We start from the raw sequence: 11873 nt of genomic DNA on the forward strand, positions 1-11873 counted from the left end.
GGCATCTGGTGGGCCACTGTGGGAAACAGAATGCTAGTCTAGATAGGCCTTGGGCCTGATCCAGCTGGACTGTTCTTATGTAACTACAGGCTAGTTTTAGATCTTCTCCCTTCCACACTGATCAGCACAGGCATCTGATTCAGACTATGGTTCTCCTGCATCCTTCTCTTTAGCCAAGAACTACACAGGGAGCTGATTTGAGCCAGAGATGATATTTCTGATCATTACTGCAGCAGCTGTATCCATCCTCCCTGCGAATCTGTGGTGATGAGAACACACATCGAGGGAATTCTTTGACCTCCAGCTAAATCCACAAAGAAAATGAAGAATGCAGGTGAGGCCCACAGCGACAGGCAGGAGTGGGGGAAATTCAGGACCTGTTCAGAACTGGGTGAATAGTAGAACCTGTGTGCTTCTGAATACAATGTCAAATGAATGATTTGGAACCATTTCCCGGTGATAAATTGAAACATTATCATTGACCTTTTCCTTTACTTGAAATGGCATATTAAGAGCTAGAGAGGTGGTGGGGAGGGAAGCAGGTGGGGAGGAAACATTTTAAAAATCATTATTGTTGGGGGTGTGTGTTTGGGGACGGGGGAAATAGCCCTTGAGGCGGGGAAAGTGAAAGGAGAGAGTTATTACCTTGTTGAGATGACGCACCCAGTTTCTGGATGTTTTCGGATATGCTTGTCCGTTATGCATGATGTGGATCAAGTGGCTGGAGGAAGGTTTTTCTCTCTATCTTATAATATTAGAACCCCATCTGCTGAAGCTAAATGCTGGGAGATTCAGGACAGACAAAAGGAAGTGCTTCTTCACACAATGTAGGGTTAAGCTATGGAATTCACTGCCACCAGAGGCAAAGGTGTACTTAGGTAATTTTGGAGCCTAGACCTAAAGGCCTTTGGAGTCCACCCCCCTGCTGCAACTTAAGCATCACACACACACACACTCACACAGTATTTTTAACACATGGGTTCTTGAGGGCACAAACAGCAACTGAACTCACAAGAATATAAAACAGGTAGATTTATGCAAATATGCATTAGCAAACACATTTCAACACGCAACCTAATATATTCCCATCCCACAGATTTCTTTCCCACTCCCCACTTTGTCTCAAAAGCACCCGGTGCAGTCACAATCACACTTGGCTGCCTGGCACAGCATAGGCCAGCTGCACAGCACGATGACCAGCCACACCACCCAGGACAGACTGGATTGGGGTGGGGGGCTGTGGAGGCCCAGCCCCAAAGTCCAGGGGTAAGAGGAAGAGCACCTCTGGCCAGATGTGGTTATGGCCCCCAATCTATACCATTTAAAAAAGGGATTAGACAAATTCATGGAGAAGAGTTCTATCAATGGCTACTAACTTGGATAGTTGTATATTATTTGCATTAATCTCAGAGGGGGCGTGCCCCTGAACACCAGGTGCTAGGAAGCATCCAGAGTTGTTCTCTTTTTCCCCTCTTGTGGGCTTCCCGAGTGTACAGGTTTGGCCACTGTGTGAGGCAGGATGCTGGACTGGGTGGGCCTGATCCAGCAGGGCTCCTCTTAAGGTCTTCTTAACCACTGTTACTTCAAATCTGAGTATCCAATAATTGAGTATCCAAATCTGAGTATTCCTACTCCTCATCAGTGCCACTTTGCAAGTTGCTTATGTAAGCGCCACACACCATTGAGGTGCATGACGCTTACAAAGAACGTGAAGATAGGCCGTTGCCCCAAGGGTGTCATGATGTAAATATTCACACAAAGGAGACCACAGAGGAAGGGCAGTATAGTAGTCTTGACCTCTGTGAAACAAAACCAGATAACCTGCAGCTTGCATTTGACTGGTTGTGTGGATCATGGAATTTGGGGATTTTGAGATCCTATTGACTGACATATTTGAACTTGGTATGGATTCAAAAGGTCTAAAGGTAAAAGGTAAAGTGTGCCGTCAAGTCGATTTTGACTCCTTGCACCCACAGAGCCCTGTGGTTGTCTTTGGTAGAATACAGCAAGGGTTTACCATTGCTTCTTCCTGTGCAGTATGAGATGATGCCTTTCAGCATCTTCCTATATTGCTGCTGCCTGATATAGGTGTTTCCCACCTATAAAACATCCCAGCGGGGATTCAAACCGGCAACCTTCTGCTTGTTAGTCTAGCATTTCCCCGCTGTGCCACATTTTAAATAGAGTACCAGCATTTAAGCAGATTTATAAGTTATAGATTTCATATTGAAACCATGGACTCTTGTTTAATTGCATTGTGATTACTCTGAATCAGATTGCGGTCTACACTGGAGAGATTCTGTTGAGGTCGTGATGATGCCTTTAACAGTGATTGGCTTACATGCCCTGATGTCAGAGACTGGCTTGAGGGAGGCTAAAAGGTTTGCCGGTTGTCATGTGATTCTGCCTGCCCACTGAGATCCGTCAAGGAGATTTGTAGCTGATTGTTATGCAGCATCGATGCAGCACAAGGGTTTTTTAAAACAGATTCTTAAAAACAAAACAAAAACCCAAACATTCTACATTGTTCACATGATTAATTTGCAAATTATAAAATCACGATTAAAGTTACAGCATTTAAGGTTTGGAGTATACCCATTACGCCTCCACATTCTTCATCCTATGCAGCACAAGGGCTTTCAGAGTGGAGGGAAGCGAAAGGAGGAGTGGAGATGGGTTGAAGGGAGCCAATTCCACTTACTCCTAAATGCAAGATACTGCCGCGATGCCCCAATTGTTGAAAGAAAGGCAGTTTTCACACCCATAAGGGCACTCTTTGTTGCTGAACTTCTGCATATATCCAGTCTCAGTTGTGCCGTTTAGAAGTGCTTGCTTAACGGCTTAGCAGGACTCTGCATGTTGCGAATGTACAATTGCTAGTTTGTTAAATTAGGGGTGCTAGCCCTCCCGCTGGCCTAGCTGAGCTCATGCCCTTTGTTCTGAGATATTTTAAAAAATCTCTCCCCCGCTCCCAGTCATGTTGGGTGGTTGAGGCTGATCGAGGAGAGAATTGCACTCTGCACACTCCCAAGAGACCCTGGGCTTTCCAGAACTGGGGCTTCGCAAGCCCTGCCTTGAGCCTTATTCTTTTATTTGGACAGAAATCCCCTCCAGCCTAGCAAATGCACTCCACGTAGCCGCCGCATAAAAACACTCCCATCCCCGTTACCGAAACACCAGCACCGCCCGCAAGCAAACTTTAGGGCGGAGAGAGGAAAAGAAAACTCCTCGGGGAGGACCCGCCCAGCGCTCCTGACGTCACCGCCCCTCTCTCGCTCCAGCGAGGTGGGGAGGGCGAGGAAAACCCCGCCGGCACGCATGCGCGACGACCCGCGGCGTGCGTCCTTACGCCGACGTGGGCGGGGCGCGCCCCTTACGTCGGCCGCGAAGGTGACCGGAGAGGGAGAGAAGTTGACGCCGCTGCCGCCATGTTGTCCCTGGCCGCCCGCTCCGGCCCCTTCGCCCCCTACCTCTCGGCCGTCGCGCATGGCGTGCCGGGCCCGCTGAAGTCCATAGCGCCGGGCCTGGCGCCGGCGGCCCCCAAGCTGGTGACTCTGGAGCCCAAGCGGTCTCTGCTCTGCCGGGAGTCGCTGGCCGGGCAGGCGGCCCGCGGTGGCCTCGCCGCCACTGCCAGCCTCAACGGTGCGGAGAGAGAGGGAGGGAGGGGTGAGATGGGACGGGGGGCTGGGGTTGGGGAGGGGTGGGATACATTGTTACTTCTTACAGGGATTCCCAGATGGTGTTGACTACAACTCCCAGCATTCTGTGGCCTTTGGCTAGGGATTATGGGAGTTGTAGTCAATATCTGGGAATCCCTGTTAGAGAGAATGCTGGGGGAGGGTTAGGGTCCTAGGGAGGTGGGAAAGAAGGGTGGGGGCTTGTAATGGGTGTCAGGAGCTGAGGGGTGTGCTTTTAACCTCCTTCTGCTTTTTGGGGGGGGCGGGGGTGCTTTGGGGTGGAGAAAAAGTTGGGCTTGGCAGGAGCCCATGTGTCCCCCTCAGTGCTGCCAGGAGGCTGTGCTGCCTAGTGGGCTGTGCCATCTCAAGCTGTGGGGGTGGGGGCCAAACTTGCTTCTCCCCCCCCCATCTTATTTGGTTGACCCCAGAATGAATGCTCTGAATGAATGAGGTCTTTTGCTCCATGCGTAGCCTTCTGCTCAAGGGTGGCCAAATGGTGGGAGCTGTCCGAGCTCAGCCCTCATGCTAGAGAGAAGCCCTGGAGAGAACTTTATCTGTCTGTTTATCTGTCATGTTTATATTTATTTTATTTACTTTATTTTTACATTTTATATCCTGCTCTTCCTCCAAGGAGCCCAGAGCGGTGTACTACATACTTGAGTTTCTCTTTCACAACAACCCTGTGAAGTAGGTGAGGCTGAGAGAGAAGTGACTGGCCCAGAGTCACCCAGCTAGTCTCATGGCTGAATGGGGATTTGAACTTGGGTCTCCCCGGTCCTAGTCCAGCACTCTAACCACTACACCACATATATGTGGCCTGATAGGTGTAGTTTTAGACGGTGTTGATTGATTGCTTAAGTGCCATCAAGTCGGTGTCGACTCTTAGCGACCACATAGTTAGATTTTCTCCAGGATGATCTGTCTTCAACTTGATCTTTAGGGTCTCTCAGTGGTGCATTCATTGCTGTTGTAATTTAGTCCATGCACCTTGTTGCTGATTGTCCTCTTTTCTTTCCTTCAATTTCCCCCAGCCTCATGGACTTCTCAAGGGAGCTGGCTCTTGCATACAACAAATATAGAGTAAAAGCAACTAACACAATCAGTGACTGTTGCTGGTGTCTCCCCTGTGTGAGTCTTTTAGACTGCGAGTCTTTTGGGGAAACATTATTATTACTATCTATTTGCAAAATGCTTTGGGAACCTTTTACTAAAATCCAATATATGAGTAATAGTAGTGGATTATTTAGCAACAGAAATGCCATTTTTATCTCAGTGGTGCTAAATCCGGATTGTAGAGTTGGAGGACCCAGTAATGGTTCTGGCCAAGACCTGTGACTAGAGCAGGGGCTGAATCTCAAAAATGCCACCCTGGATGCCTTCTAATGCAACACTTTCCTTTTCTCCCTTGCATTGATCTTGGGGTATGTGGGCTGGACTGGTGGCAACAGGAAGCATAAGGTGCTTCTTACTGTCTTCCCCTAAAGTGCAGCTTATTACAATCCCCAACATGGTTGAACTTCTGTTTCTCCTTTCCAGGCCTTGTGAGGTCAGCTATTGTAGTTTTAGGCGTTACCTCCCTCACCCCAAACTTCTATATGGACACTGTGTCTGCACTGTATACTGGTGGAAGACTGTGATTTTTAAAGTGCGGATGCTCTTTCCTGAATGTATGTTAGCAGTGCGTCTTTTCACTAGTTCTGGCCTTAGTTCTGGTCCAAAAGCTGATGTCTTTCTATTACCACATCCTGGTTGGATAAGAGATATAGTCTTTCTTTGTCAGATCAAAGGGTCTGTAATTTTAAAAACGCGTATCTGATATTTTAAAGTGTATGTAATCTAGGTTATTTGTTGCAAGGTTAAAATGTAAATACGTTTTGTATAATGTACACGTGCATACTTAACGGGAAGGGATAATATGCTTCTAGAAGAAATTGCATCTGGTGTAAACTTTCTAAAAATTATGTTGCTTCATTAGCTCTTCATTGGATGCAAATAGTCTTCTGTTTAACATTCGACCTTGAAATTAAATGAGTGTTAGCTTGTCCTAAAACAAGCTTAAATTTTAACATCAAACTTCATCTAATTTCTGAGGAAATAGTTTTGGAAAACCTAATTGTAAAGAGAGTTTTTATTCCCTTCATTAGTTCTGGCTTGTTGCAGATGCTGTATTGTAAACTTGCCTGCAAACATCCCAGAAGATTCTAAATTATGCTAAGCACAATTCTGGTAATTCTTAATGCTTTTGCTCCTCTGTTCCTAGATATAGATGTTGAAACTAAGGTTGCAGTCCTATTCACAGGTACTTGTAAGCATCCCCCTGCTTTCATTGGCTGCCTCTTTCCTCAATTACTGTTCTCCTCTGACCTTTTCCTTAAGCTTCCATTTGACCCTAGGACATGGGTAGGCCACTTGTGACTCCAGATGTTCCTGAACTACGACTCACATCATCCTCCGCCACAGTATACTACAGCTGGGGATGATGGGAGTTGTAGTTCAGCGACATCTGGAGAGCCACAGGCTGCCTACTTAGGATCTTGCTAGAAGGAATAGTACACGTATTGAACAGGTTCAATCATCTAAACCAGGCCTGCTCAACTTTGTCCCCCCCAGCTGTTTTTGGACTGCAACTCCCATAATCCCCAGCCATAGTGGTCCATAGCCAGGGATTATGGAAGTTATAGGCCAACATATGCAGGTGGGCCAGAGTTCAGCTGGCCTGATTCTAAACAATTTTTAGATGAACACAAAGGAGCCCATCTACTGAGAAGTTCTTTGGTCTTGAAACTCAAGAATCATGAACCTGTTTGATGCAAGTAGCTTTGTATGCAAGTCACCAGGTCAATTTTAGTTCTGGAAATGTGCCTTGAATTAATTATTTCTCAATCTCCTGTTTCACTAAATATAGTTGATGAATTGGACCTATAAATTCGCCCTGGCCCTTTTCCTCTAGATGATTGCGAGAAAGCGGCGTGACTAGTGTGCCAGCTGCTTGAATTCTGAATTTTGGACAGATTTTGAAACTGTAATATCTATGTTAATTGTACTGAAGTGGGCATTAGGCTTGTGAAAATGTTCTTTTGTTACGTTCTTCTGCAGAAAAAAAATCTGTTCTAAAAAATGTTCTGAATATTAATAATATAATAATAAATGGATGTAAAAATGGATGTAAAATTGGTCAAACTGTGCAGTATGAAAAATTATTTCAGGTAGGTATCCCTAAGAAGCACACGTACCTAATATCTTGTGCACAGCATTTGGGAGTATTCTGACATTAATATAGAAACAGTTCTCCATTTCAGCCTTGATTTGTTCCCACATCATTTAAACCTTAAAAGTGTATACTATTGGGTTGTCCTGTCTTGAAACATTTACAAATATGCCTTAAAATACTTCAGATCAAGCTTTGGATTTATCTAAACATAATATTTAAACTGCCTTAAGCAAGCTTTATCCCCCCCACCCCCAGTCCAATATTTCTGTTGAACAGTTGTTGAGGGAGGCAGGGACATCTGAGACACTTGTAAAGGTGTGTTAATTTCACAGGGTATACTTAAGTGGCGCAGCAGGGAAATGCTTGACTCTGCTTGAAATGCAAACAAGCAGGTGTTTGCTGGTTCGAATCCCCACTGGTACTATATCGGGTAGCAGCAATATAGGAAGATGCTGGAAGGCATCATCTCATACTGCACGGGAGGAGGCAATGGTAAACCCCTCCTGTATTCTACCAAAGACAACCCAGAGGGCTCTGTGGGTGCCAGAAGTCGAAATCAACTTGACGGTACACTTTACCTTACTTACTTTAAGTGTTTACTAAATAAGTCTGAGATCTCAACCAGTTTACAATGGGAACAAGTGATACTGAAGCTAGTTGCAGTTCCTTAAGCATTAGCATCAGATCAGCTGCATAAGTGTACTTGTTGTCTTGTTTCACTGGTAAATCCAGGCACTTCAGTTTAATTGAGTTATAGTTGATGATAGCGATAGCAATAGCACTTACATTTATATACCGCTCTATAGCCGGAGCTCTCTAAGCGGTTTACAATGATTTTAGCATATTGCCCCCAACATTCTGATGTCATACATGTCTACAGATACCCCCATAAAATGTACAGAAATGTTCTAAGATTTGTTTGTCTACTTAAAGGAACAGTCTGACATTCTTTTGGTCACTTTTCAAACAAAATGTCTTAGAACTTTCAATAATTCTACATAAAGACTACAGAAATAGGCTTGGCAACCTCGGATATATAATACCTCTCATCTTGTTGTGGTGTTTCTCTAATATTTACTCTGTGGTTGAATAGTAGACTTGGTGTTTTACATTTAGGTAGATAGTGTGGTGTAGTAGTTACAGCGTTGGACTAGGACTAGTGGTACAGATCCTCATTCAGCTGTGAAACTCACTGGATGACTTTGGGCCAGTCATGTGTACCTCGGCCTAACCTACCTCACAAACTTGGTACAAGGATAAACCCTTCTGTGTTCCTTGAAGGACGAATGGGATGATAAGTGTGAGCATTAAATTGCAGGGGGTAAGAAATGGAATACTTGAACTCCCTCATGGGGAGGTGGGATGGCTGACATGATCATTCACACCTTACGTGAAACGTCTATAAGTAGTACAAATTTTTCTTTCTTATGGTTACTATAGTAGGAAGAAAAATCTTTCCGTCAGGTCTATCTGTTGCAGGCATAACATCATCCTGGTACAGACACTTGTATAATTAAGTGTGCTTCCTTTCCATTGTAGCTCCTGCTAGTGTTCGTTATGTCCACAATGACATCACTGTGCCTGACTTCTCTGACTACCGTCGCCATGATGTATTGGATAGCACCAAATCATCCCAGGAGAGCAGCGATTCCAGAAAAATGTTCTCCTACTTCATAACAGCAACCACTTGTGTGGCCTCGGCATATGCAGCGAAGAATGTTGTCACCCAGTTTGTCTCCAGCATGAGTGCTTCTGCCGACGTGTTGGCGTTGTCGAAGATTGAGATTAAGCTGTCTGATATTCCAGAAGGGAAGAACATGACTTTCAAGTGGAGAGGGAAGCCCCTGTTTGTGCGCCACAGATCCCAAAAAGAGATTGAAAAAGAAGCGGAAGTAGCTTTGTCTGAATTGAGAGACCCACAGCATGATTTAGACAGAGTAAAGAAACCTGAATTCCTTATACTGATAGGGGTGTGCACCCATCTTGGGTGTGTGCCCATTGCAAACGCGGGCGATTATGGTGGCTATTACTGCCCCTGCCATGGGTCGCATTATGATGCGTCTGGCAGAATCCGAAAAGGTCCAGCCCCATACAACCTTGAGGTTCCGTTCTATGAATTCCCTTCAGAAGACTTAGTAATTGTGGGCTAAATTGCTGGACACTTGGGTTCTCTGTCGTGCATTCGTGCACATACACATTGTGGGAAGAGGCTGGCGTAATATGAAAACTAATTTAACTGTAAGGTATTGCTAACTGTCCAAAGTTGCTATTCAGCAAGAATGATTTATTTGTGTTCTTGGCCAGTTTTAAAGGATTAAACTGATTCCTTGGAATAAGATGTAACTTGTCTGTAATTACTAAAGCAATCTAATGTTATACATTAAAGTAGCTTTTTAGATAAGAAGCTGTGAATTAGACCCTTATGCAACTAAGTCAGTTTGCACTGATTTCCTCTTCTATATCGGAGCAAGGGTTTTTTTGTTCTTAAAAAGTACCAACACAACTCTAATGCACTTTATTATGCCACTAATTGGAAGTTGCACTTAAATATGTGCAAAGTGGCAATATAGAATGATAAACATTAGCTTACAGATTTTTACTTCCCTCAGGCATCCTCTCTGGACATCTAGACCCTTTTCTGTGGTATAGGCCTCCAATCAACTGCAATATCCTGTGGAAATAAGGCTCCCACCCATTTACTCCATTATATAAATAGCAAAATTAGCAGTAGGACCTCTTCAGGCTTATCTCTTCCATGGTAAATTAACAGGGATAGCTGTATTATGCTGCTCTTGAATGGCCATGGACCCAATAGGTTCTCATTGTCATGACAGCAGCTGTCTCAGCTACTGGGATTCAGATCCATGGTCATACTCCATGTGCTGTTTCTCCACATAATATTCCATACCCTGGATAATTGGGTAAGAATACATCCCAGTAAGCCTCAGAGTGCATGATACAGTTCAACAGGCCTTGACAAATTTTCTTTGGCGGAACCCACCCCAAAATTTAGGAGCCAGACAATGGACACTTGACAAAATTACTGGGCTTAGTGATTGATAGGAAGGTGCCTTCTGAGTCGGGCCATTGGTCCATCATGCTCAGTATTGTCTACACAGACTGACAGCAGCTTCTTCAGGGCTGCAGGCAGGAATCTCAGCCCTACTTGGAGATGCCAGGGAGGGATCTTATATACTCCTATATACTCTTTCTGGAGCAACTCCATCCCCTAAGCAGTACTCTCACATGTAGTCTCATTCAATCCAAACCAGGGCAGAACCTGCTTAGCAAAGGGAAGAATTCCAGCTTGCTAGGAAGATGCTGGAAGGCATCATCTCAGACTGTGTGGGAGATGGCAATAGTAAACCCTTCCTGTATTCCACTAAAGACAACCCCGGGGCTCTGTGGTTGCCAGGAGTCAGTCGAAACTGACTCGATGGCACACTTTGCCTTTACTATAGGACCAGCTTTCCTGCTGGGGGGAGAGAGGGCTTTTCTTTATCTCCCTTACACATAACATACTTAGAACAGAAACTGGTCTTGGACAAATAAAGATTTTATTCAGTAGCTGTACCTCTGAATATCCTAGTTTAGGCACCACAGTTAAATTGCTAGGTGCCATGGCTCTGTGGCACCTGTGATTTGTTGAGTCCTGTAGTTCAATAGCAATCCACAACAATGGTATTTTCAGGAAAGTTGAACTGGTAGCGAGTTCCCTCTGGATTGTTATACTTGCTAGTTTTGTGTGTGAATGAAATTAAGTGCTGGCTGCACACCTGTGCACTCTTACCCATGAGTAAGCCCCAATGAACATGGTGAAGCATCTAAATAAACATATATAGGAACGTGCTGCTAGAAAGCAAATCTGGCCTTTGTCCAAGTGTCTCTGCATGGAAATAAGGCATTGGCTTGAAACAGACATTTTGAGCTCAGAAATACTTGACGCTACAAAGAGAAGGAAGGAGTCCTGTTTTTCATTTAGAGGTTCATCCTCTTTTGAAGGCTCATCAATGGATTTCCTAGGAAACATGTGGCAACTGCTATCCTTTCATTTTGTAGGCTTTGAACTTCTTACTTTAAATAAAAGGCGTTGAGGTTTAAATATAGGTAAAAGCCGAGGTGTGGTGGAAAGTTAGAAGCAATGAAACAGTGACTGCTTCTCTTCTTCAACATAGTCTGGAGGATTAGGAGTCAGTTCTGTTCCCTCCTTTCATGCCATAATTAACTACTATAACAAAACCCTTGAACCAAGAATTTTGATTAAACCAGAAAACAGCAGTGTGCACAAGAGGGAGTGTATGAGCACAGGCCTCACTTTCGTGCCCCTAGCCATGGCTTGGGAGATCATTTGAATGTGGCTAATGTATAATTAAGCAGTTTACTTAAACTGCTTCAGACTGAAAAGGAAAAGTTTGTTTCTGTAAACAGACATATTCTCTTGTGTAATATAAATGATAAATCTAAGCCAGGCCTGTGCAACTTGTCTACCAAAGCACATGCAGATCACTGTTATGCTCTGAACATAACATAAAAACAGCCCTGCTGGATCAGGCCCATCTAGTCCAGCATCCCGTTTCGCACAGTGGCCCACCAGATGCCGCTGGAAACCACAAGCAGGAGTTGAGGGCATGCCCTCTCTCCTGCTGTTACTCCCCTGCAACTGGTACTCAGAGGCATCCTGCCTTTGAGGATGGAGGTGGCCTTTAGCCCTCCAACTAGTAGCCAATGATAGACCTCTCCTCCATGAAATCGTCCAAACCCCTCATAAAGCCATCCAGGTTGTTGGCTGTCACCATATCTTGTGGCAGAGAATTCCACAAGCCGATTATGCGTTGTGTGAAAAAGTACTTCTGTTTGTTGGACAGTATTTAGACAGTAATAACTCAAGATAAGCATCATCTGAACGGCCAGGAAAAGACTTCCAACAAGGGTGAAATAATAACTCAAGATAAACATCATCTGAACGGCCAGGAAAAGACTTCCAA

General features: G+C 44.7%; 1 protein-coding gene across 1 annotated transcript; it reads left to right on the top strand.

Moving 5' to 3' along the window:
• The first annotated feature begins 3348 nt into the window (after nt 1-3348).
• Nucleotides 3349-9226, top strand: LOC128334596 (cytochrome b-c1 complex subunit Rieske, mitochondrial). Its single transcript, XM_053271554.1, has 2 exons — nt 3349-3642; nt 8428-9226. Exons 1-2 carry the CDS (start codon nt 3429-3431, stop codon nt 9036-9038), a joined length of 825 nt encoding a protein of 274 aa, XP_053127529.1. The 5' UTR covers nt 3349-3428; the 3' UTR covers nt 9039-9226.
• Nucleotides 9227-11873: the final 2647 nt, after the last annotated feature.

The sequence above is a fragment of the Hemicordylus capensis genome, chromosome 9 (genome assembly GCF_027244095.1).
Source record: "Hemicordylus capensis ecotype Gifberg chromosome 9, rHemCap1.1.pri, whole genome shotgun sequence".
Taxonomy (NCBI): domain Eukaryota; kingdom Metazoa; phylum Chordata; class Lepidosauria; order Squamata; family Cordylidae; genus Hemicordylus; species Hemicordylus capensis.

What these genes read in the sequence shown, in the direction of transcription:
- LOC128334596 (XM_053271554.1), top strand. Translation starts at nt 3,429, where the DNA reads ATGTTGTCCCTGGCCGCCCGCTCCGGCCCCTTCGCCCCCTACCTCTCG. An exon ending in CGCCACTGCCAGCCTCAACG is followed by an intron (nt 3,643 to 8,427) that starts GTGCGGAGAGAG and finishes TTTCCATTGTAG; the next exon opens with CTCCTGCTAGTGTTCGTTAT.